The 27356-nt window shown below is 41.4% G+C and overlaps 2 protein-coding genes and 1 long non-coding RNA gene across 3 annotated transcripts in view; 2 read left to right on the plus strand and 1 right to left on the minus strand.

The window, feature by feature from the left end:
* The window catches only part of LOC135479854 (mucin-3B-like), a 38486-nt gene extending 38245 nt beyond the window's left edge, over nucleotides 1-241 (plus strand). Inside the window, exon 8 of the mRNA XM_064759758.1 lies at nucleotides 57-241. Within this exon, the coding sequence (XP_064615828.1) occupies nucleotides 57-241 (185 nt within the window). The remainder of the gene's footprint in view (nucleotides 1-56) is intronic.
* A 731-nt stretch (nucleotides 242-972) lies between these two features.
* On the plus strand, nucleotides 973-11205 carry LOC135479855 (uncharacterized). Its single transcript, XM_064759759.1, has one exon. It carries the CDS (start codon nucleotides 973-975, stop codon nucleotides 11203-11205), a length of 10233 nt encoding a protein of 3410 aa, XP_064615829.1.
* A 5617-nt stretch (nucleotides 11206-16822) lies between these two features.
* LOC135478990 (uncharacterized) lies at nucleotides 16823-19897 on the minus strand. Its single transcript, XR_010445798.1, has 5 exons — nucleotides 19799-19897; nucleotides 19024-19183; nucleotides 18229-18288; nucleotides 17831-17911; nucleotides 16823-16884 (listed from the first exon to the last, which is right to left on the minus strand). It is a non-coding gene; the product is annotated as an uncharacterized LOC135478990 (long non-coding RNA).
* Between the last annotated feature and the right edge of the window lie 7459 nt (nucleotides 19898-27356).

Here is a 27356-nt window from a genome sequence, read left to right on the forward strand (position 1 = left end):
GTGATACATACCACAACAGCTGGTCAAACCGCAACTGTGATGTGATACCACATCAGGTGACCAGGCCACATCTATAGTAGCTACTAGTGCAAGTGACAGAACCACGACTATGAAGGACCCTACAGCAGGTGACCAGGCCACAACTATGAAAGATACCACAACAGGTGACCAGGTCACTACTGTAATAGATACAACAACAGGTGACCAGGCCACAACAGTGATAAATACCCAAAACAGTTGACACAACCACATCTAGGTTCAATACCACAACAGGTAACAATACGACTTTGATAGACACCAAAACACCTGGCCAGACCACAACTGTCATACCTACCTGGAACATATGACAGGACCACCACTGTAATGGATATCATAACTGTAATAGACAACACAACACCTCAACAGACCACTCCAATCATGGATATTACAACAGTAGACAGAACAACATCTGTAATGGATACCATAACAGGTGACCAGGCCACAACAGTGATGAATACCACAACAGGAAAGAACACCACATCTGTGACCACAGCAAGTGACAAGACTACAACCATAGATGGATGCCACAACAGGTGACCTGGTCACAAATGTAATGGATACCACAACAGGTTACCAGGCCACAACAGTGATGAATACCACAACAGTTGACAGAACCACATCTAAGATCGATACCACAACAGGTAAAAATTCTACGACTGTGATACACATCACAACAGATGGCCAGAACACAAATGTAACACCAACCACAACAGATGACAGGACCACCTCTGTAATGGATACCACAACATGGGAGAAGACCACTTCTGCAATGGATACCAAAACAGCTAATCAGACCACAAATATAATGGATGTCACCACAGCTCGCCAGACCACAACTGTAATCCCATAACACAATAGGCAACCAAACCACAACAACTGGCCAGACCACAATTGTAATACCTGCCACAACAAATGAGAGGGACTACCACTGTAATGCATACCAAAACACGGGAGAAGACCACATCTGTGTTGACTACAACAACAGCTGACCAGACCACAAATGTGATGAATACCACCACAGCTCACCAGGCCACAGCTGTGATCGATACTACAACAAGCAACCAAGCCACAACTGTAAGACATACCACAACAGCTGGCCAGACCACAACTGTGATAGATACCACAACAGGGGACAAAACCAAAAAAATGATAGATATCACAACAGCTGAACACACCACAACTGTGATGAATACTACAACAGTTGACCAGACCACATCTGTAATGCCTACTACTGCAGGTAACAGGACCACGACTACGATGGACCCCTCAGCAGGTGACCAGGCCACAACTGTGATGGATACCAAAACAGATAACCAAACTGCAAATGTTATGGATAACACAACAGCTGACAAGAACACATCTGTAATGACTACCAGTGCAGGTGTCAGGACAACGACTGCAATGGATGCCACTACACTTGACCAAACAACAAATATAATGGATACCACAACAGCTGACTTGAACACATCTGTAATGGCTACCAGTGCTGGTGTCAGGACCACGACTGCAACAGATGCCACAACAGGGGAGAAGACCGCATCTGTGATGGATACCACAACAGCTGACCAGAACACATCTCTAATGGCTACCAGTGCAGGTGACAGGACCACGACTGTAATAGACGCCACAACAGGGGAGAAAACGACATCTGTAATGGATACCACAACAGCTGACCAGACTACAACCATTATGGATGCCACCACAGCTGGCCAGACCACAACTGTAATACCTACCACAACAGGCAACCAATCCACAACTGTGATAGATACCACAACAGTTGGCAACAACACAACTCTGATCGATACAACAACTGCCAAACAAAGCACAACTGTCATTCATACCACAACAGCAGGTCATACCACAACTATGATAGGTAACACAACACCTAAACAGACCACTCCAACGATGGATACCACAACAGTACACACAACCACATCTGCAATGGACACCATAACAGGTAACCAGGCCAAGACTGTGATAAATACCACAACAGCAAGCCAAACCACAACTGTAATAGATACCACAACAGCAGGCCAGATCACATCTGTGATAGGTAACACAACACCTGAACAGACCACTCTTATGATGGATACCACAACAGTAGACAAAACCACATCTGCAATGGATACCATAACAGGCAACCAAAGCACGACTGTGATACATACCACAACAGCTGGTCAAACCGCAACTGTGATGGATACCACATCAGGTGACCAGGCCACATTTGTAGTAGCTACTACTGCAAGTGACAGAACCACGACTATAATGGATCCTACAGCAGGTGACCAGGCCACAACTATGAAAGATACCACAACAGGTGACCTGGTCACAACTGTAAAAGATACAACAACAGGTGACAAGGCCACAACAGTGATAAATACCACAACAGTTGACAGAACCACATCTAGGATCAATACCACAACAGGTAAAAATTCTACGACTGTGATACACACCACAACAGCTGGCCAGAACACAAATGTAATACCTACCACAACAGATGACAGGACCACCTCTGTAATGGATACCACAACATGGGAGAAGACCACATCTGCAATGGATACCAAAACAGCTGACCAGACCACAAATATGATGGATGTCACCACATCTGGCCAGACCACAACTGTAATCGATACCACAACAGGCAACCAAACCACAACAACTGGCCAGACCACAATTGTAATACCTGCCACAACAGATGAGAGGACTACCACTGTAATGCATGCCAAAACACGGAAGACCACATCTGTGATGACTACAACAACAGCTGACCAGACCACAAATGTGATGAATACCACCACAGCTGACCAGGACACAGCTGTGATCAATACTACAACATGCAACCAAACCACAACTGTAATACATATCACAACAGCTGGCCAGACCACAACTGTGATAGACACCACAACAGCTGATCAAACCAAAACAATGATAGATATCACAACAGCTGGACAGACCACAACTCTGATAAATGCACCAACACGTGACCAGACCACATCTGTAATGCCTACTACTGCAGGTAACAGGACCACGACTACGATGGACCCCTCAGCAGATGACCAGGACACAACTGTGATGGATACCAAAACAGATAACCAAACTGCAAATGTTATGGATAACACAACAGCTGACCAGAACACATCTGTAATGGCTACCAGTGCAGGTGTCAGGACCACGACTGCAATGGATGCCACAACACTTGACCAAACCACAAATATGATGGATAACACAACAGCTGACCTGAACACATCTGTAATGGTTACCAGTGCAGGTGACAGGACCACGACTGCAACAGATGCCACAACAGGGGAGAAGACAGCATTTGTGATGGATACCATAACAGCTGACCAGAACACATCTGTAATGGCTACCAGTGCAGGTGACAAAACCACGACTGTAAAACATGCCACAACAGGGGAGAAAACGACATCTGTAATGGACACCACAACAGCTGACCAGACCACAACCATTATGGATGCCACCACAGCTGACCAGACCACAACTGCAATACCTACCACAACAGGCAACCAAACCACAACTGTGATAGATACAACAACAGCTGGCAACACCACAACTCTGATCGATACAACAACTGCCAAACAAAGCACAACTGTCATTCATACCACAACAGCAGGTCATGCCACAACTATGATAGGTAACACAACACCTGAACAGACCACTCCAATGATGGATACCACAACAGTACACAAAACCACATCTGCAATGGACACCATAACAGGTAACCAAACCAAGACTGTGAAAAATACCACAACAGCAGGCCAAACCACAACTGTAATAGATACAACAACAGCAGGCCAGATCACATCTGTGATAGGTAACACAACACCTGAACAGACCACTCTAATGATAGATACCACAACAGTAGAAAAAACCACATCTGCAATGGATACCATAACAGGCAACAAAAGCACGACTGTGATACATACCACAACAGCTGGTCAAACCGCAACTGTGATGGATACCACATCTTTGATGGATACCAAAACAGATAACCAAACTGCAAATGTTATGGATAACACAACAGCTGACCAGAACACATCTGTAATGGCTACCAGTGCAGGTGTCAGGACCACGACTGCAATGGATGCCACAACACTTGACCAAACCACAAATATGATGGATAACACAACAGCTGACCTGAACACATCTGTAATGGTTACCAGTGCAGGTGACAGGACCACGACTGCAACAGATGCCACAACAGGGGAGAAGACAGCATTTGTGATGGATACCATAACAGCTGACCAGAACACATCTGTAATGGCTACCAGTGCAGGTGACAAAACCACGACTGTAAAACATGCCACAACAGGGGAGAAAACGACATCTGTAATGGACACCACAACAGCTGACCAGACCACAACCATTATGGATGCCACCACAGCTGACCAGACCACAACTGCAATACCTACCACAACAGGCAACCAAACCACAACTGTGATAGATACAACAACAGCTGGCAACACCACAACTCTGATCGATACAACAACTGCCAAACAAAGCACAACTGTCATTCATACCACAACAGCAGGTCATGCCACAACTATGATAGGTAACACAACACCTGAACAGACCACTCCAATGATGGATACCACAACAGTACACAAAACCACATCTGCAATGGACACCATAACAGGTAACCAAACCAAGACTGTGAAAAATACCACAACAGCAGGCCAAACCACAACTGTAATAGATACAACAACAGCAGGCCAGATCACATCTGTGATAGGTAACACAACACCTGAACAGACCACTCTAATGATAGATACCACAACAGTAGAAAAAACCACATCTGCAATGGATACCATAACAGGCAACAAAAGCACGACTGTGATACATACCACAACAGCTGGTCAAACCGCAACTGTGATGGATACCACATCAGGTGACCAGGCCACATCTATAGTAGCTACTACTGCAAGTGACAGAACCACGACTATGATGGATCCTACAGCAGGTGACCAGGCCACAACTATGATAGATACCACAACAGGTGACCAGGTCACAGCTGTAATAGATACAACAACAGGTGACCAGGCCACAACAGTGATAAATACCAAAACAGTTGACACAACCACATCTAGGTTCTATACCACAACAGGTAACAATACCACAACTGTGATAGACACCAAAACACCTGGCCAGACCAAAACTGTCAGACCTACCACAACATATGACAGGACCACCACTGTAATTGATATCATAACTGTAATAGATAACACAACACCTCAACAGACCACTCCAATCATGGATATTACAACAGTAGACAAAACAACATCTGTAATCGATACCATAGCAGGTGACCAGGCCACAACAGTGATGAATACCACAACAGGGGAGAACACAACATCTGTAACCACAGCAAGTGACAAGACTACAACCGTGATGGATGCCACAACAGGTGACCTGGTCACCAATGTAATGGATACCACAATAGGTGACCAGGCCACAACAGTGATGAATACCACAACAGTTGACAGAACCACATCTAAGATCGATACCACAACAGGTAAAAATTCTACGACTGTGATACACACCACAACAGCTGGCCAGAACACAAATGTAATACCTACCACAACAGATGACAGGACCACCTCTGTAATGGATACCACAACATGGGAGAAGGCCACATCTGCAATGGATACCACAACAGCTGACCAGACCACAAATATGATGGATTCCACCACAGCTGGCCAGGCCACAAATGTAATCGATACCACAACAGGCAACCAAACCACAACAACTGGCCAGACCACAATTGTAATACCTGCCACAACAGATGAGAGGACCACCACTGTAATGCATACCAAAACACAGACCACATCTGTGTTGACTACAACAACAGCTGACCAGACCACAAATGTGATGAATACCACCACAGCTGACCAGGCCACAGCTGTGATCGATACTACAACAGGCAACCAAACCACAACAGGGAACCAAACCAAAACAATGATAGATATCACAACAGCTGGACAGACCACAACTGTAATAAATGCACCAACAGGTGACCAGACCACATCTGTAATGGCTACTACTGCAGGTAACAGGACCACGACTACGATGGACCCCTCAACAGGTGACCAGGACACAACTGTGATGGATACCAAAATAGATAACCAAACCGCAAATGTGATGAATAACACAACAGCTGACCAGAACACATCTGTAATAGATACCACAACAGCTGGCCAGACCACAACTGTGATAGATAACACAACACCTGAAGAGACAATTCCAATGATCGATACCAAAACAGCAGACAAAACCACATCTGTAATGGAAACCAGTGCAGGTAACCAAGCCACAACTGTGATAGATACCACAATAGCTGGCCAAACCACAACTGTAATAGATACCACATCAGGGGACCAGATCACATCTGTAAGGCCCACCACAAAAGATGACCAGACCAGATCTGTAATGCCTACGACAACAGATGACCAGACTACATCTGTCATGGCTACCACAGATGGAGACAAGACCACAATCATCATGGATGACACAACAGGTGACCAGGTCACCACACTAATAGATACCACACCAGGTGAGCAGGCCACAACAGTGATAAATACCACAACAGTTGACAAAACCACATCTAGGATCGATACCACAACAGGTAACAATACCACGACTCTGATACACACCACAACAGCTGGCCAGACGACAACTGTAATACCTGCCACAACCAATGACAAAACCACCACTGTAATGGATACCACAACAGGGAAGAAGACCACATCTGTGATGACTACAACAGCTGACCAGACCACAACCATTATGGATGCCACCACAGCTGATCAGGCCACAACTGTAACCGATACCACAACAGGCAACCAAATTACAACTGTAATAAATACCACAACAGCTGGCCAGACAACAACTGTGATTGATACCACAATAGGCAACCAAACCACATCTGTAATGGCTACCACAACAGCAGGCCAGACATCAACTGTGATAGGTAACACAACACCTGAACAGACCACTCCAACGATGGATACCACAGCAGTAGACAACACCACATCTGTAATGGAAACCATAACAGGTAACCAAGCCACGACTGTGATAGATACATCAGATGGCCAGACGACATCTGTAATGACTACCACAACCGATGAACAGACCACATCTGTAATGTCTACCACAACAGATGACCAGACCACATCTGTAATGGCTACAAGTGCAGGTGACTCCACCACGACTATTACAGATGCCACAACAGCTGACCAGGCCACAACTGTAATGGATACCACAGCAGATGACCAAGCCACATCTGTAATGCCTATTACAACAGATGAACAAACCACATCTGTAATGGATACCCCAACAGCTGACCAGACCACAAATGTCATGGATGTCACAACAGCTAAACAAACCATGACAGCGATGGATGCCACCACAGCTGATCAGTCCACAACTGTGATCGATACCACAACAGTTCACAAAGCAAAATCTGTGATGGATACCACAACAGGTGGACAGACCACAACTGTGACAGATACCACAACAGCTGGCCAGACAACAACTAAGATCGACACCACAACAGTCAACCAAACCACAACTGTAATACATACCACAATAGCTGGCCAGACAACAACTGTGATAGGTAACACAATACCTAAACATTCCACTCCAATGATGAATACTACAACAGTAGACAAAACCACACCTGTAATGAATACCATAACAGGTAACCAAACCAAGTTGGTGATCAATACCACAACAGCAGGCCAAACCTCAACTGTAATAGATACCACAACGGCTGGCCAGACCACAACTGTGATAGATAACACAACACCTGAAGAGACAACTCCAATGATCGATACCAAAACAGCAGACAAAACCACATCTGTAATGGAAACCAGTGCAGGTAACCAAGCCACAACTGTGATAGATACCACAATAGCTGGCCAAACCACAACAGTAATATATACCACATCAGGGGAGCAGATCACATCTGTAAGGCCCACCACAAAAGATGACCAGACCAGATCTGTAATGCCTACGACAACAGATGACCAGACTACATCTGTCATGGCTACCACAGATGGAGACAAGACCACAATCATCATGGATGCCACAACAGGTGACCAGGTCACCACTCTAATAGATACCACACCAGGTGACCAGGCCACAACAGTGATAAATACCACAACAGTTGACAAAACCACATCTAGGATCGATACCACAACAGGTAACAATACCACGACTCTGATACACACCACAACAGCTGGCCAGACGACAACTGTAATACCTGCCACAACCAATGACAAAACCACATCTGTAATGGATACCACAACAGGGAATAAGACCACATCTGTGATGACTACAACAGCTGACCAAACCACAACCATTATTGATGCCACAACAGCTGATCAGGCCACAACTGTAACCGATACAACAACAGGCAACCAAATTACAACTGTAATAAATACCACAACAGCTGGCCAGACAACAACTGTGATTGATGCCACAAAAGGCAACCAAACCACATCTGTAATGGCTACCACAAAAGCAGGCCAGACATCAACTGTGATAGGTAACACAACACCTGAACAGACCACTCCAACGATGGATACCACAGCAGTAGACAACACCACATCTGTAATGGAAACCATAACAGGTAACCAAGCCACGACTGTGATAGATACAACATCAGGTGGCCAGACGACATCTGTAATGTCTACCACAACAGATGACCAGACCACATCTGTAATGGCTACAAATGCAGGTGACTCCACCACGACTATTACAGATGCCATAACAGCTGACCAGGCCACAACTGTAATGGATACCACAGCAGATGACCAAACCACATCTGTAATGGCTATTACAACAGATGAACAAACCACATCTGTAATGGATACCACAACAGCAGGCCAGACAACAACTGTGATAGGTAACACAACACCTGAACAGACCACTCCAACGATGGATACCACCACAGTAGACAACACCACATCTGTAATGGAAAGCATAACAGCTGACCAGACCACAACCATTATGGATGCCACCAGAGCTTCCCAGGCCAAAACTGTAATCGATACCACAACAGGCAACCAAACCATAACTGTAATATATACCACAACAGCTGGCCAGACAACAACTGTGATCGGTACCACAACAGGCAACCAAACCACATCTTTAATGGCTACCACAACAGCAGGCCAGACATCAACTGTGATAGGTAACACAACACCTGAACAGACCACTCCAACGATGGATACCACAGCAGTAGACAACACCACATCTGTAATGGAAACCATAACAGGTAACCAAGCCACGACTGTGATAGATACAACATCAGGTGGCCAGACGACATCTGTAATGACTACCACAACCGATGAACAGACCGCATCTGTAATGTCTACCACAACAGATGACCAGACCACATCTGTAATGGCTACAAGTGCAGGTGACTCCACCACGACTATTACAGATGCCACAACAGCTGACCAGGCCACAACTGTAATGGATACCACAGCAGATGACCAAACCACATCTGTAATGGCTATTACAACAGATGAACAAACCACATCTGTAATGGATACCACAACAGCTGACCAGACCACAAATGTCATGGATGCCACAACAGCTAAACAAACCATGACAGCGATGGATGCCACCACAGCTGATCAGTCCACAACTGTGACAGATACCACAACAGCTGGCCAGACAACAACTAAGATCGACACCACAACAATCAACCAAACCACGACTGTAATACATACCACAACAGCAGGCCAGACAACAACTGTGACAGGTAACACAATACCTAAACATTCCACTCCAATGATGGATACCACAACAGTAGACAAAACTACACCTGTAATGCATACCATAACAGGTAACCAGTCCATGACTGTAACAGATACCACAACAGCTGGCCAAAACACAACTGTGATGGATACAACATCAGGTGACCAGACCACATCTGTAATGGCGACCATTGCAGATGACAAGACCACGACTATGAAGGATCTCACAACAAGTGAACAGGCCACAAATGTGATGGACACCACAACAGATGACCAGGCCACATCTATAATGGCAACAGATGACCAAACCACATCTGTAATGTCTACCACACCAGATGACCAGACCACATCTGTAATGGCTACCAGTGCATGTAATAGGACCACGACTATAATGAATGCCACAACAGATGACCAGGTCACAACTGTAATATATACCACAACAGGAGACCAGGCCACAACAGTGATAAATACCGCAACAGTTGACAAAACCACATTTAGAATCGATATCACAGCAGGTAACAATTCAACGACTGTGATACACACCACAACACCTGGCCAGACTACAACTGTAATACCTGCCACAACAGATGACAGGACCACCACTGTAATGGATACCACAACAGGGGAGAAGACCACATCTGTGATGGATACCACAGCTGACCAGACCACAACCATGATGGATGCCACCACAGCTGACCAGGCAACAACTGTAATGGCTACCACAACAGCTGGCCAGACAACAACTGTGATAGGTAAAACAACACCTGAACAGACCACTCCAATGATGGATACCACAACAGTAGACAAAACCAAATCTGTAATGGAAACCATAACAGGTAACCAAGCCACGACTGTGACAGATACCACAACAGCTGGCCAAACCTCATCTGTAACAGATACCACAACAGCTGACCAGACTACAACTGTGATATATATTACAACAAATGATCAGGCCACAACTGTAATGGATACCCCAACACGTGACAAGACCACAACAGTGCTGGATACCACAACAGGTCATAAGACCACATCTGTAATAGATACCACAACAGCTGACCAGACTACAACTGTGATATATATTACAACAAATGATCAGGCCACAACTGCAATGGATACCCCAACACGTGACAAGACCACAACAGTGCTGGATGCCACAACAGGTCATAAGACCACATCTGTAATAGATACCACAACAGCTGACCAGACTACAACTGTAATGGATACCATAACAGGTGACCAGACCACAACTGTAATGTCTACTTTAAGCCTTGATATGTCCACAACAGTCATGGATACCACAAGAAGTAGGCAATTTTCAACGGGAATGGATACCAAAACACCTGATCAGTTCACAACAGTGGGTGATACGGAAACACCTGGGTGAGTTACAGAAGTAATGGATTTCGCTACAGGTGATGAGCTCAAAACGCCAGCATAGCCCGTCAATCAGGGAATGGATATCAAAACAGTTGACGCATTTGTAAATATTAACGTCACGATTTTGTGATGTCCAACACGTCAGCAAAATGTTAACTGAGATTTCATGGTATTGACCCGTGGTTTTTTTGTATACCAGTTTCAAACAATGTGTATGTTTAAATATCATATTACCTAATACAGACATGTTAATGTTTAACGGTGTGCTATATTAGTGTTATTTTAATTACACTGATGTTGTTTCAGTCGCAGCTGTTCAGGGTAATTTTTCCTGATATTTTTTGTTACTTTTTATTGTAATTTTTTATTTATATTTTTATATTAATAAAATCACAACTAGCTATATTTTTGATTTCTGGGATTAAAAGTTTTGTGATAGTTAAATCTCTAGAAATGTTTGAATAAGGGTATTTTGAGTTGACTGTTTGTTTTTGTCTGAAACCAGGTTTTCCGTTTAGAAATACGTTCACCAAAACTGATGTGACCTTTGCTATCGCGGCAGATCCGGTTTTATTTTTTATATCTATACTGCTTGAAATATGAAGAAATGTAATCGCTGGCGGTTTATCAGTATTTTGTAAATGCATAATTTGAGGAGATTTATAAGTACATGTTTTTCCTTTAGCATCCAGCCTACACAAATCATATACAGAGGCTGTGTCCTCGTATCATATCGGTTTTGTGAAGAAAGATTAATGCGTGTTTGCAACTGATCATACGTGTCTTTCGGTTTCAATTTCGTTTAATGCTTAAGTGTTGGTTCGTCATAAGCAATATATGTGCACTGTAAATATGCTAATAATAATGCAAAATATTTTGGCATTTACTAACTTTAAAGAATGTCATATGCACATATCAGTATAACAATCAATCTCATAACGTATTGATATTTGCTCACTAACGATCGTATTCTGTGGATTAAATTCACGATATATTACTGTTAAAATTTCCACATCACACGTGTATCATCAGTCATCTAGTGCATGCATTAATATTTGTCCTGAAATAACTTTGAAACAAATATTCACATTAATACAAACATGCCCTCGTGTAGAGAAATGAACAAATTATATCATTTTCCAAAGAAACTGTCCTTTATTCTTGTCTGCTCAATTCGCCTGACTGTGTCTGCTCAATTCGCCCGATTTTGTCTCTCAATTCGCCTAACTTTGTCTGCTCAATTCGCCCGATTTTGTGGGCTCAATTCGCCTTTGTCTGCTTAATTTGCCCAATTTTGTCGGATCAATTCGCCTAACTTTGTCTGCTCAATTCGCCCGATTTGTCGGCTCAATTCGCCTAAATTTTCTGCTCAAGAGTTGAAAAGTCCAGGCAGTCGTCCTACAAAGTTCACTTCATGTAATGTGCACGTAGTTACCATGGTAACCACTACTGTAAGTCGCCATTGTGAAACATTCTAGATTCTTGAAACGTGATGCTTTTTTTCTGGTTCATCTTTAATGCATGTTCTAACTTGCATGAGTACATAAGCTTTTCAATCTTCATGAAATGGGGTCAAATTGTCTTTATCAGGAGCCATGATATGCATGTGGCGTCACTTTTGAAAATTTCCGAGTGCTGATGGAAATTATGCGTGAAAGAGCACTCCATTTACAAGATTTTACAAGATTTCACAAAACCGCTTTTTGATATATCTCAAATTTCAAAAATTTGTCACAGTGCTTAGTTTTTCGGTGAAGTTGAAAATTCCACAAATTTGTGTGAAGATAACACTATGAAGTGGTCAAAACCTTAACCTATAGGGCCAAACATAACACTAAAATTTATTTTCAAATTTTGACGGAAGTCAGAATTGGCTTTGTGGCCTCTGGCCAAGAATGTCACGTTCTTTCCCATACAGGTACGTCTGATGACGAGCACAGACCCTCGGCTGAGCCATGCTTTGGGTGCTTTGATTTAATAACTGATTTCCCTGACTGAAAGTCGCGAATAATTCAATTTCAAACGACGGATTTCAGATTTTATGGGTGGAGAACATACAAAAACCATTGATGAGGATTGAAATAATACTGTACTGATTCCTTGTCTTTGAAAGATTTAACAATTTATAGCAGCCCGTTGAGTAACGAAACTGGAGGCGCTGAAGTACATCGCTAGATCTGAAAATGAATTCTGTACAAATAAAGTCGCGTTCACACGATGAGATTGTCGAATTCTACCAGTCGAATGAAAATATGTCATACTCTCTTTCATGCCATTGTACCATTCGACAAAATGCATCGTCTAAACTGGCATGTGCTACAGACTTGTGCCACTTTCATCCACTCGTCGAATTCAGCGAATCGACAAAATCAAATCGCAACATGTGAACGCAGCTCCACGATTAAATTCGACGAGTCGATGATTTAAATCGCATCAGGTAAAACCGGCTCTACGATTGAGTTCGACGTGTGGATAAATCAAATCACAGTAATCGAACACGGCCCCACGCACGGATTACACATTGCCATTCACTCAACTCAGGTTTCTGGAGGCTTTCCAGTTCATATAAAACGTTTATAACATAAATACATACATATATATATATATATATATATATATATATATATAACACTTTATTGTATATTTGGGCAACCATTCCTGAAAAATATTCATTTGGGCAACCATTCTTTCATAAACTGATATATTTGCTCAAAATAAACATCTGTGGAACAAAAATTTTTTATTTTCATCTTAAACCATTTACACATCAAACAGCATAGAAAAATAATTCATCATCTATCAAATAACAAATATACACAATTCACTGCATATATCTGGTCACCCAAAAGTCAATGCGTCATTTAGGCGACCGCATATATGTCGCCCAAATGACGCATTACCTTGTGCACAAACATTTTGTGCATTTAGGCGACCACATCTGTATATGTCGTCCAAACAACAAATTTTCAAGTGATATTTGATCTATTATAAGACCTTTTGTGTAGGTGTTAATATGTCGCACAAATGACAAACTTTCATACCTTTTAAGACAATATTGTATATATCAAAGTTGTTAGAAATATGGGATTCCCATAAACACCAAGAACCTTTGGAGAGAAATGTGTACCTTTTTAAAAGACCTGTGTAGATTTCCTAAAGCCACCACTTATTTGGGGTTATTTATCTTTACACCACTTATTTATCTACGCTTCTTGTAAAGCTGTATTCCCAACTATGCCAATTTTCATACCTTTTAAGACAATGTTGAATATATCAAAGTTGTTAGAAATATAGGATTCCCATAAACACCAAGAATGGTTGCCCAAAGTTAAGCGGGTCACCTAAATGACTTTTTATTTTAAAACGGTCACCCAAGTACACAACATATACTTCATACACTCATTCAGACGACCATATATAAGAGAATGTCGTGTATGACTATTTTTGGTCGACCGGTGTTTACACAGTGTCATTCAGACGACCGCATATAACAGAATGTCGTATATAACTACTTTTGATCAACCAGTGTTTACACGGTGTCATTCAGACGATCACATAAAACAGAATGCTGTATATGTCTGCCTTTGGTAGACCATCTTTTACACAGTGTAATTCAGACGCCCCTATATGAGAATGTCGAATGTATCCCCTTGGTAGACCAGTGTTTACACGGTGTCATTCAGGCGACCACATATAAGAGAATGTTGTACATGTCTGCCTTTGGTCGACTGATGTTTACACAGTGTCATTCAGACGACTCCATATAATATGTCTCCCTCCTTACGAATGTTGTCAAACCTATGAAATATGTCTGGCTAAGGCTGTAAAACTCCAATCAACTGTGTTAACGAAAAGGTATTATATGGTGAGGGTGCAATCCTCTGATCCAGAGAAATCTGTAATTTTTTGCGAAAGGTTGATTTCCTTTCGCAAGTAACTGACATGTCACAGTGGTGGATGGCAGGCTAAGCAGTCGTAAAAGCATACACAAGAGAGGGGCGCCTATTACTAATAGCCTCCAAGCCCCAAGGGCAATTTTTTTGATTTCTGATTGCTGAACATCAAACTCAAGAATATTTCAATTATTTGATGGCGGCCAGATTTTGTTGGTGTGGTGGAGGGAAGCAGAGTGGCCACGGTAAACCATCGCCCTTTGGCGAGTAACTGGCAAACTCTCCCACATCTGACATATGCTCATACGAGGAAACTTGTAACTCCTCCCGATACGAGTGTATCTGAAAGTGGTGAAAGGCTGGATATGTGCAGTGAGCTCTTCCTGTAACATCATATACAACTATTTCCTGTTGACACCAAGGCCCCACAAACAACTGAACAAGGGTAACATTGAAAGTTCCCTGTTCGAGAGTGGGATGAAACCCACGTCTGGTGTGACCTATGATTGAACATGAAAAAGGAAGGCTTTCTATCAATCGTGAATAATCGGGATTTGGACCATCACCAAAATGCAATGAATTGGTACTAATAGCCCAACAATTCAACGATCTGCTATTAATTAACACATTCAACTCAGCATTTTGACATACAATTTAATTACACCCCTATATACATTATTGCAAAACATTTTTCAACCAGCCACACAATTTATTTTTGTTCGCTGACACCAAACCGTAAATCCATAACGATGAGCATGATCTCCTGCTTACTTGGCCGACCTTTACTTTCAACCTCATGCAGAAACAGAGTTAAAATGGAAGCCTCACTACACAAGCTCAAACTCTACAAAGCCTTTGAATGAAGATGACTGATATTCGTCTTGTTTTTTTTAAAATTGTGCCCAGCCATTATGAAATATATGTAAAGACTGGACTATGGCAATGTGTCTCTATTTTCACTACACACAACTACGCTGTCATTCCTTCTCAATCTCATCAACATTACTAGTCAAATAATCAGTTTCCTCGATTGAATGTAATAAAATATTCGCTCAGAGAGATATTTCAAATGTGACTGAGAATCACAGAATGAGACTACATATTATTCTGCCACATACATGCAAAGGCAACTACATGACATTCCAAACAGCAAACGAAAGAAATAACGTATTGAAATCAGATCACAGTTCACAATGTTGCAGAGAGCATCTAATTAATTCATTATAATTTATGATATTTTTAAAGAATTAATGAATTTAATGATAAATAAATGACAAGAACAAACAAAAACAGGCTGTGGTATAAACGAGATCATAAAGTTTCCACCCCTGAGCTTAAAAACCTTGTCTCTTTGCATTTATGATGAGAATTACCGAGATATCGCAGTTCAAATTAAGTAACACGCACACTCCGAGAAAATCTTACGTACTGCCATCATGATGTCAGATGAGTCAAGCAAATTCTAAATTTTAACCAAAAATGCGCAGCTTATTTGTACAACTCAGAAAGGCCAGTATAGTGAAGCTTTGTGAACCTAGTGACTAGGTTAACTACAAAAAGTTATATTTTTACCTTTACTCTGTGCTTATATTTCGCATTCATAACCTTGGCTTGATGGTTTGACAGGAAATGAGACAAACGGATTATCCTTCAGAAAAACGTTGATTTCTCTCTTTCCTGGGAATCCTTTATAATTGTCACCCATATAACACTGAAGTGAGCCTTGACAATCCCTTCTTCACTTTCCTTCCATCTATGATAAACTCAGTCTGTTGGATGATAAGCTCGGTTTTCTGGATAAAAAGAAATCAACCTAACTATTACAAAACATACACACAAAACAAAAGTAAAAAGTTATGCGATCTCATACAATACCTGCTACTGTAAGCTATATATAAGTTTCAGTTTCAAGCACTAAGCTTTCCTATTAAAACCAGACATGCTAGAGCCAGAAGTGAGTGGGCACACTTAATCCCATCAGCATTAAGTAATCAGTCTTCCAGCAACTTGCAGATGGTCGTGGGTTTCCCCCGGGTTCTGCCTGGTTTACACCCACCATAATGATGGCCGCCATAGTATAAGTGAAATATTCTTGAGTACGGCGTAAAACACGAATCAAATAAATAAATAAATAAATTAAGTAATACAGCTGTGTGCAAACCCTACAGGTCTAGTGTTTCGGTCAAGTCTTCAGGAGACACAAAAAAACTCAGTTTTTATTCTGTTACAAAGATGTCCAAACAGTTCTAAAATATACTGGATGGCATAAAAACAAGAAATTTAATCAATATAACCTCCATTTAAATAGGGTGGTTCACTCCCAACTGAACACATACCCAAAATCTGAAGTGCCTATCTTGTCCTTCACATGGCTATTACAGTTGGTTGCCACAGAAACCAGAAATTTAAGCCAAATGACCCGAATTTATATAGGGTCTTAGTTCACCCTCAAATGATAATGTATCCCAATCTGAAGTTCCTATCTCAACTGATTTGGCTTCTATTCACAGCATGTCTTTGAAATGGCTATTATATTTCGTTGCCATAGAACCAGACATTTAATTGAAATGAACCCAATTTAAATAGGAAACCCTAAAGTGAATACGTTGACCCTCAACTAAGCACATCCAAAATTTGAAGTTCCTACCTCAAGGACTTTTGCTCCTATGGTGAGGAAGTCATGGATCTGAAATTGCCAGATTTCACTTGTGGCGTAATTGTACCCATTGGTGTACATACCACTATCACTAGATTCAGCTGATTCAGACTCTTCCTCTAGTTGTTAATGCTGTCTTCTCTGTCAGGCCGATGCTCTGTCTTCTACAAAAAACATGAAAATTTGGTACACAGCGTGGGAAAAGCATGGAAAAGTAGAAACCTGTAGAAAAAATATAATTCTGATCTTTTACATACAGCTGAACTGTTCACTGTTTTACTGATAAATTCCTCACTGAGTTTATCTGCTTCAAAGGGATAGAAAAGAAACAGAACAGAAAAGTAATTGCATTGTTGTACATTCCCCTGTAACTGAATGTAATGAAAAGTGCAGATTAAAGTAATGTACATGTATCCTCAGCAAGTTCCCTGTAGGAACACATGCTCCCTATAGGAATACATGCTAATAAAAAAACACTCACCTTTCTGACGTTGATGGGATGCAGCCATATGTTGCCTTGTCTCCATATTGCAGTTGTCGTCTGAATGAGCGACAGAAAGAAAAATAATAGTGTCATTTTTATCTTTGCATTTGATACTGAGTTAATTCCTATAAGCTTAGAAGCAAGATTTTCAATGTCTCTTACTTCACATAAAGTGAAAATACAACTGTGTACCAGTGGTACACACTAGTGTGTCATATATGCACATCCATGTTATTTTGTTTATCAGTGCCACACAATTTCAAAGATGAACGTACACAAGTCTGTGGATGTGTACATTTGTATACGGCTGTTTTGGAGAGTAAGAGGGAAAATATAGAAAAGTAGAGACATCACACTGATCTTCTTATGACCAAAACTTTTAGTATAAGTGTCTCACAGGTAAATAAGGAATCCAATAAAACTGACAAACGTAAACTGAAACTGGTACGAGATGCACATGCAAGGAAGACCAAATGCTTCCATGAAATTTATCAGTCAAAATATAAAATGTACCTTCTTTTAGTTTGAGAGATATATATAGCAGCTTTATTTCATGGGGAACTGCATTAGCTTACCTTAGACTTGCTATCACCCCTGTGATGTAACATAGTGGTTACCTCTGCTGTGCTCAATACTACGTAAACACTATTGGTTTATTAGCATTGTGTAAAAAGCTATTTAATTCCAAACTAGGGGTCCAACATGTATTTTAGAAAATATTCTCTGCACTTTGACTACAGCATTAACAGAATGGCATGAGAAAAATACACTGCTTTTAGTTGCAGAACTTACCATTTCGCTTTTCCACTGAAAGGGAAAAAATCCAGCTAGGACCCCACATTCTTGTCTATGGAATTTTTCCCTTTCCACAGCTTCCTTTTTGCCAGCCTTTCAAAGACATAAAGGAAATCTCTTTTGCAGAATTCAATTGATGTGAACACTCCTCCACTGCCTGAAATGTTAAACAAAGACCTTCAGAAAACTCAGAAGTCAAACCTGACATAAATCTTTATAACTTATTTCAAAGATTTAAAATATGTCACTGAATAAGATTACTACTTCAGATCTTGGCTTTGATTTCTGATTATTAATAACGCAAAACATGACTTAAAAATCTTCAATGAACAATTCAGATTGGATATTATGCTGAGGTCACCATATCCTGCCCAGGCAAACACATACATCACATTTGCTAACTAAAGATCAATGTGAATATATTTGTAAAGCCTGGTCTAACTTCAACAGACTTCACCACTTTGTCCATCTGGTATGAATCTGGGATACAAATCATGCCCATTTGTTACAGACAAAACAATATTATCCTCCCTCTAAATTAGCTGAGGCGTCCAAGTATAAAATCTGGCCATCAATAATTGATTTTTGCTTCATGCAACATTAATCATGACTTCAGGTATATGATATCTGAAATCAGATAAAAGCTGTGAAGGGGGAAACCAATTTACATACTGTGAAAACTTAAATCACATTTTCCTCCATTTTTATTATTTAAGTGTAAATAAAACACACTGTAACATAATATTAAATATAAAAACAAAGCACAACTCACCATTTAACTGATTGATAAATTTGACTTCCAGTCCATCTTTATCAAGGTTACAATTTATATAAAAAATACAATCCTCCATTGGATTTGCCTTCCTCCTCCTGCTCAGTCACTGTTTGAAAAAAAATTAATAAATTTTATAAAGTACCCATGGTATGTACTAAGTTTTTAATAATAACTACATATCAGGAGACCAATGTACTGTAAAAAAGAAATTCCAAAACACTGATAAGAATTATATGTTTTAAGAGTTTTAGCTGTAAAAAGTTGACCAATTAAATATGAAGCCTAATTTTAATCACCAGTGAAATTACCCTATGTTCAGGATAGATTTTCAGCAGGCTTGATTTTATCTGAACTTCTGAAGTTCTGTGTCCGAGAATGGGATTGAAGCCACAACCCATGTGACCTATGATTGAAAGACTAGTGCCTTAACCAAGCAGCCAGGGCCAACTCCTCAATTTGGATCTTGAAATGACAGGCATACATATTCATTATGTGTAACATTAATAGTATGGTTTGCAAATATTTACCATTTTTCACTTTGCTCAACATCTTTCAATCTGCAAACAGAAAGTTATTTTCAATTACTCCACCCAAGCACAAAAATATGCCGTATAAAAGCCGATAAACCTTAATGTGGTTCTAGACTAGGGATGAGAACAAATTTATGCAGGATTCCCTGCCATTGTTTCAATGATTTTCATGTGCAGCAAATACATGAAAGTCAAACCATCATGCACCATTAATTTTCAGTCAACATTTTAAGTCATATCTGCTGACATTTCTAGGCATATGTACACTAAACAAAACAACATAAAAAACACTGTATTACCAGTCCTAACATTTGCAAAAAGGGGTTAGGTGGCTGGAGGCAACAGTGGTGAATATGCATCATTTTGTAGAATCATTTAGATCTATTGGCTTGTTTCTTTCTATGTGATAAACTGACAAAAGGCAATCACTGAAACATAGGCCTAATGTCAGCAGAATTACTTCAACTTTCATGTGGCTGTTAATGTTGTGGTTAGCGGTAGGTTGAAGGGAATAGGTTCCTGTCTTTTGATGCCTAGCATTAAAAACGCGATTGATAGGTTGGCAACCCACAGGGGGAAGGTGGGGCAAAATGGGACACTTAACTTCATGTACTTGTGTGTAGCTAAATTACAAAGCTGGTGTGTAAAAACAGAGGGTTTGCGATGAAGGGTTATAATGTCTTTAATTTTTTAATCATTTTTGGTTTGTATGCGCGGACTATTCCAGTAGAAAATAAAAATACTTTCTGTTCGGTATGTCCCATTATTGCCCCGCTGGGTGGGGCAAAATGGACCCACATGTCCCATTTTACCCCAACGTACATGAATTGAAGGAAGCAATAAATGTTTCAACACAACAAACAAATTTTGGTAGTTGTAGGCCTATGTATTGCCACCTCAAACAAAAACACACCCTTCAAGATGACATAGTATTGTTTACAGTTTCATTGGTTAGTTACACAGTTCGCAAATAAAAGCATCATCGTCATCATCTATGCCAGCGCAAGCTGGGTGTGCCCACAGTAAACATGTTGTACACTGGATCATTCCATCGGTGCCTTTGCTCCACAGTTCAGAACAATAGATACATTCTGTATCGACTTCATCAGTTTCGAGCGAAGGGTGCGTTACATCTGCAACTTTAGGGGTTTTGGCAACTTTAGACACAATCACTGATTTTGGAAGGTGGTTTCGTGTACGCTTTCCTTTACCTTGGGTTGATGTTTGTGCTTTGCGGATGACTTCATGTCGTGAACTAGATGTTGCCCTGAGAGGCTGTACTTTATCACCAAGAAGTGAGGATTTGTATGGGCTGCTGGTGAGAATAGCTGCCTTGCCACGGCGGACATTTGACTTCCGAGTTTGCCGGACGGTGACTCTGGGTGGGGGTGAAATGTCAAATGGTGACATGTAGCCTGGCGGAACTGAATTACCATCCGAGGACTTGCTGGTGGAAGACGACACAGGCGTAGACAGCAGCGGAGAAATGGAACAGGTTGGATTTTCGGACTCAGTTTCTGGAGCTTCCGGGATTGTGGGTAGGCCTACATGTAAAATAGTCTCCTCGGCATGTATGCCAGATGTTGACGGCTGCGGCTCAACCAATGCTTCCTGGATTGCGCTCATGCCTGAAACGGACTCCCCTTGTCTGTCAGATGTGGGCTCATCAACAATTGCATCTGTTTGGATGCCATGATCATCTAAATTCATCAATGGGTTGACCGTTTGGGAGATTGGATTTGGAACATCTGTAGGTTCTGCGGCAGCAAACTCATGTGGTTGGAAAATATCCCGGTTGATGGGGAATATGCCAGTTTTTCGGAACCCGTGTGCAGCCGTCTCAGCTGTGCCTGCTTTGACATAGGCTTGGCCAAAGAGATCAGCAACTTGGAAGGTGGTAATCACTCGACCAGGGTTGTTTTGCAGCCATTTCTCTAACTCCTGGTCGTAATAGGTTGATAGTGGCTTCATGAAACTCACATCTAATGGTTGCATTTTATGGGAGCAGTGTGGTGGTAGACATAGTATTTCTACGCCATTCTCTCCGGCAAATCAATCACGTGTATGTTTCTAGTGTGAGTTGCATGTCCATCCAGAATGAGTAGAACTTGGATGTCTTTGGAAGCGCCAGAAGCTCGAATAAAGTGCTGGAACCATGTTGTGAATATATCCTTCGTTTGAAGAAAAAAACATCATGACGAGTCATCTTATTTACTTATTTATATTTATTTACTTGCCTAAATATAGTTAGGTTGATGTAGGGTGTAAATCATCCTTATAAATCCCAAATAAACGTTAAGTATTATAACTTTAATAAAGCCTCGAACTAGTTTGAGTTATACTATAAAATAATGCAGATTATTATATGGGGCAAAACGGGACACAGTGTGGGGCAAAATGGTCGAAAATGTCCCATTTTGCCCCATTCCAGTGCGTCCCGTTTTGCCCCCAACTGTTAAAATTGAATCATCGCCATCACGGGCTAAAACTCGTTGCTGAGTTCACATTATTTACTTGTTTGTGGGAGCTAATTATACAAAGTTTCAAATAGATATGTTTAAGGTAGTATTTCTTAGGATAAGTTATGCTCAAACCGAGCTTAAAAACGTGCTTACCTTAGATCAAACGGGTCAAAATTCATAAACTGCCGCTAAAATGACTTCATGTCCACGTGAGCTTTTAATGACGACCTTGTTGTTGTAAATCGGCCTCGTTCTGATTCTGGACGCGACATCATACGTGGCAGCACCAGTATTATGCGTTTCTGAGAACTGTCCCATTTTGCCCCGAGGGTCCATTTTGCCCCACTTTCCCCCAAATACAATAGCTCCCCAGTAATTGATTAATTGATTGAGTGACTTTATTTAACAAACTTTCATGCTAAGGAACCGAAAGACAATGGCATCGCATAAATGAAATGCGGAGACAGCAACTTATTCCCTACAAACTCCCATGTGCTAGTTTCAGCAAGCCCTTTTCGCTTGTTGTTGTTGGGACGTCGCGGGAATGTGATTCGCAGATTGTGAAGCAATTAACCCTTTAACTGTCTATAATAAAACAAGTACACCTGTTCCTAATTTGTAAAAAGCTTTACAATCACACGGTTTTCAAACAATTTTAAGTAGTTATACAGAGTAACACTTAAAAGGCTTACCTTTGATCATTCTTTCCCGATACAAACTCTTCCGCAACTCTAAGACAAACTCGCATCTTGTGCATCGCGTCATTAAACCTGGCTGTTGCAACGTGCGAGACAGCCTCGTGACAGCATTGCCAATAGTCGTTGCACGGTGCCTAACCAGGCATGTCATTTACCACATATACCGTACATGAGAAGTCCAGTGAAAGACAAAAGGTTTTAGTGGTCGCCTAAATGTCATCTTTTTACCATTGGCCAGATATACACCACTCATTTTAGAAGTGAATAAAACTGGATGCAAACAGAAGGTAGCACGTCAAAAAGTGGCTTCATAACTTCCTATTAAGCTGACCAACACTGTCAGTCTTCTATATCATTCAAATCTGGGCCTGGCTTTACAAATCATAAGGACAAACATTAAGGCGACCAGCAGTAGTCGCCCTAATGAAAAGGGTCGCCTCATTGACACTGTGAAACCCCAATCGGTCACCCAATGGTACAATTTTCACATCTGACCGCCATCACAGCAGGCCGAGTTATTCTATAGAGCACTGACGTCTAATAAATTTCTATTCACATCGCTGCATATTTCTGGTTCCTAATTCTGTTTGTGAAGCCGTGGCCGTAAGAAGTGTGTAAGTTATTATTGCTTAAGTATATGCATTTCATGAACAGTTAGAATAAAAGCTGCCGTGCACCGCTGCAAGGTTCATTAACTTACCATGACGAAACTGACTGTACAGTACCGATATGACATTGCCACAGAACTCTGGGCGGCTGCCGCAAAGTGCTGCCTGCATGTTTTTAACTTTTCTCAACAATACCGCACTCCTTCGAACTGTTCAGTGCCGTGACGCCACGGATCTACTCTGTATACGGACTGGGTATAGTTATTTATTTTTTTTATTTTTTTCATCATATACGTCTAATTTCTTGCAAATTCATCTACATTCGGTTTCCATCTTCGACAAACATGATTGCTTCGCTTAAGTAGGCTTAAATCGTTAAACGCTACCAAATACATCAATAATTATTTCCTTTTATCCCTGGTGTTTGATGCCGTACTCAAAAATATTTCACCTATACGACGGCGGTCAGCATTGCGGTGAGAGGAAACCGGGCAGAGCCCGGGTGAATTCCACGACCATCCGCAGGTTGCTGTAGATCTTCCCACGTACGACCGCCTCCAGAAACCTCAAACGATGGCGCTGGTGAGAGGATCTTGGGTCATTGAGCTGCGCTGGCCCGCTAACTGCAGCGCCCAATATACATCAATAGACTTGTTTTATATTCTATATAGCTTACGCCTTACCGTCTACGTCGGTTCATTGTGGAATCTCTGAAATTCGTTGTACAGTGCCGGGATGCTCAAAAGTGTATAAGTGTATAAAAAGAGTTCAGCCTGGTATTTCCAAATGCGAGTATTCATTAAGGATTTATGGTCTGGATTGCTACTGTGAAAAAATCAGACCAGTATATTATCTTCAGCAGTCGAGAATATATCAAGGGAGATCACTCTACCGTTAAAATCGATGATTATCGTAACACTGTATACATAGGCCTATAGATACGCTCTGATTGTTACAACAACGTTCCTGAAGGTAACGTCTACACTGTACCCCATAACCCAGGCCAGGTGGGTAATGTAAGAATAAGTTGTAAACTTATGACCAACGGACAATAAATGCCCAGTGGTTTGTCCAGCACTAACTGGGGAAAAGAAAGCCTGTAGATTTTTCTATGTTCCTAAAAATGTTTGACTACTACACCCTGTAACCCCGTATCACGTGGGTATTGCCATGTAGGGTCAATGTAGAATAGTGGTCGAGAACTGCATAAATGTCCAGATGTAAAACATTGGGAGCTATTTAAAAGTGGTACTGCGGTCAGTCGACTACCCCAGCCCAAAAGAAGGTGAGGGTCCAGGAGACGGCTAAGCACTGGCCCCCGGGAGCTTTTGAACGCTAAACAGCTAAAGATGCCCTGAAGTCGTTTTACGGGGCTTTTATTCTCCATATAGACCCATTGTAATTGTATGTGCTTAACAGTGTACAGTGCACAAGCGTGCACATGCGCCTTCATTTTTAGGGACCGGCAGAGTCCGTATAGGGCCGATTATGGGCGGGTAGAGCTCTTATAGCGCGGTTTAGGGCGGGTAGAGCTCGTATATGGCCGCTTATGGACAGTTAAATGTTTGTTGTGGCGTCACACTATTGTCGATAAGAATCGACACTTGCGAGTTAGTGGGCTGAGTGATGAAGGTGATGATTTGTATACCCTTGACTGAGTGTACGACAAAGCGGGATCCGAACACAAGGTTTTAAAACATTCCAGTATCCCACTGAGCTACACGGGAAGACCATATAACCTTCTCCTTATAGACGACTCTTAACTTTTGTTGTGACGTCAATCCTTTGTCTGACATAAGAATGTTATTTATGAGCATCGAATCCTCCATGGCACTCTGGTGGCGTGAAAATCGGTTTTGTGTTCGAAAAAGATGGCATCCTCAGAGCTCGCCATGTTTTGAATGAAGTGTCTAAACTCATTCGCTCGGCTTATATACAGCGTTACCTTCTTCGCATAGCCATGCATTATTCGAGCACTTCAAGTGAATAAAAGTCGGTATGTGTGCAAATGTTCTTTATGTAAAGCGGCATGAACTAATTGTTCCCTTGTAACATGGGGGTCAGTCCTGGTATTGCCCAGGTTGAATGAATGCATTTTTGACCCGTAAATCGTTCCAGAGGACAAAATAACAACAACTGTTGATACTTGAGAAATAATGGACAGCTGCATAACACTGGACTATGACGTTTAAGTAAGCTTCTCGCCTCGCCCATCATTGTTCAAGAATCGTCATTTGCTTGGTGTTTCTCTACTATGTAACGCTCGTATAGGGTGGAGCTCGTATAGAGCAGTTTAGGGACGGGTAGAGTTTGTATAGGGTCGCTCGGGGACGGGTAGAGCTCTTATAGGGTCGTTTAGGGACGAGTGGAGCTAGTATAGGGCCATTTAGGGACGGGTGGAGCTTGTATAGGGCCATTTAGGGACGGGTGGAGCTTGTATAGGGCCATTTAGGGACGGGTGGAGCTTGTATAGGGCCATTTAGGGACGGGTGGAGCTAGTATAGGGCCATTTAGGGACGGGTGGAGCTTGTATAGGGTCGCTTGGGTAGTTTTCCATGAAGTTTCCTTGGGACCACTTGCCTTCTATCAGTATGGGACATACGTACACGAGCAACACTGAGTATGGGTTTCGAGTGACAGTCTGTGCGTCACCTGTGTTAAACCTGTGCGAAAAGTGTTTCGTGTACTTGCCAACCCACGCTAATCATTACAATCCACCCATGAAAATTATCAGCATACCTGATATTTATTTATTTATTTATTTATTTATTTATTCGATTGGTATTTTACGCCGTACTCCAGAATATTTCACTTATACGATGGCGGCCAGCATTATGTTACGATGAAAAAGAATAGAGCCAGGAAAAACCCACAACTATCAGCTGATTGCTGCAAGACTTTACAATGTACCCATACTGTAGGCCTATAAGTTACTTATTCTTGAGTATGGCATTAAAACAACAATCAAATCAATCAATTAAAACGAAAAGCAAGTCTAATTAAGAAGAAATGCATGTATGTACCACTTAAAAGCAGAGCAGTCGTTATAACCACCCGAAGAATTTATCAAAAATTACCCGAAGGTTCTTTTTAGAGTGAGTAAGTGAGTGCTTGGAGTTTAACGTCGAAGTTCTTTTTCGAACGTGTGTTTTTTTAAATGAGTTATATGCAGCCAGATGTGTGAATTCTACATTAGACTTTATCAGTAAGACTTGAAATCGTTTGGGATATATTTCTGTATAATGAGCTTTGTATAA

Source organism: Liolophura sinensis, chromosome 12 (assembly GCF_032854445.1).
Source record: "Liolophura sinensis isolate JHLJ2023 chromosome 12, CUHK_Ljap_v2, whole genome shotgun sequence".
NCBI classification, from domain to species: Eukaryota; Metazoa; Mollusca; class Polyplacophora; order Chitonida; family Chitonidae; genus Liolophura; species Liolophura sinensis.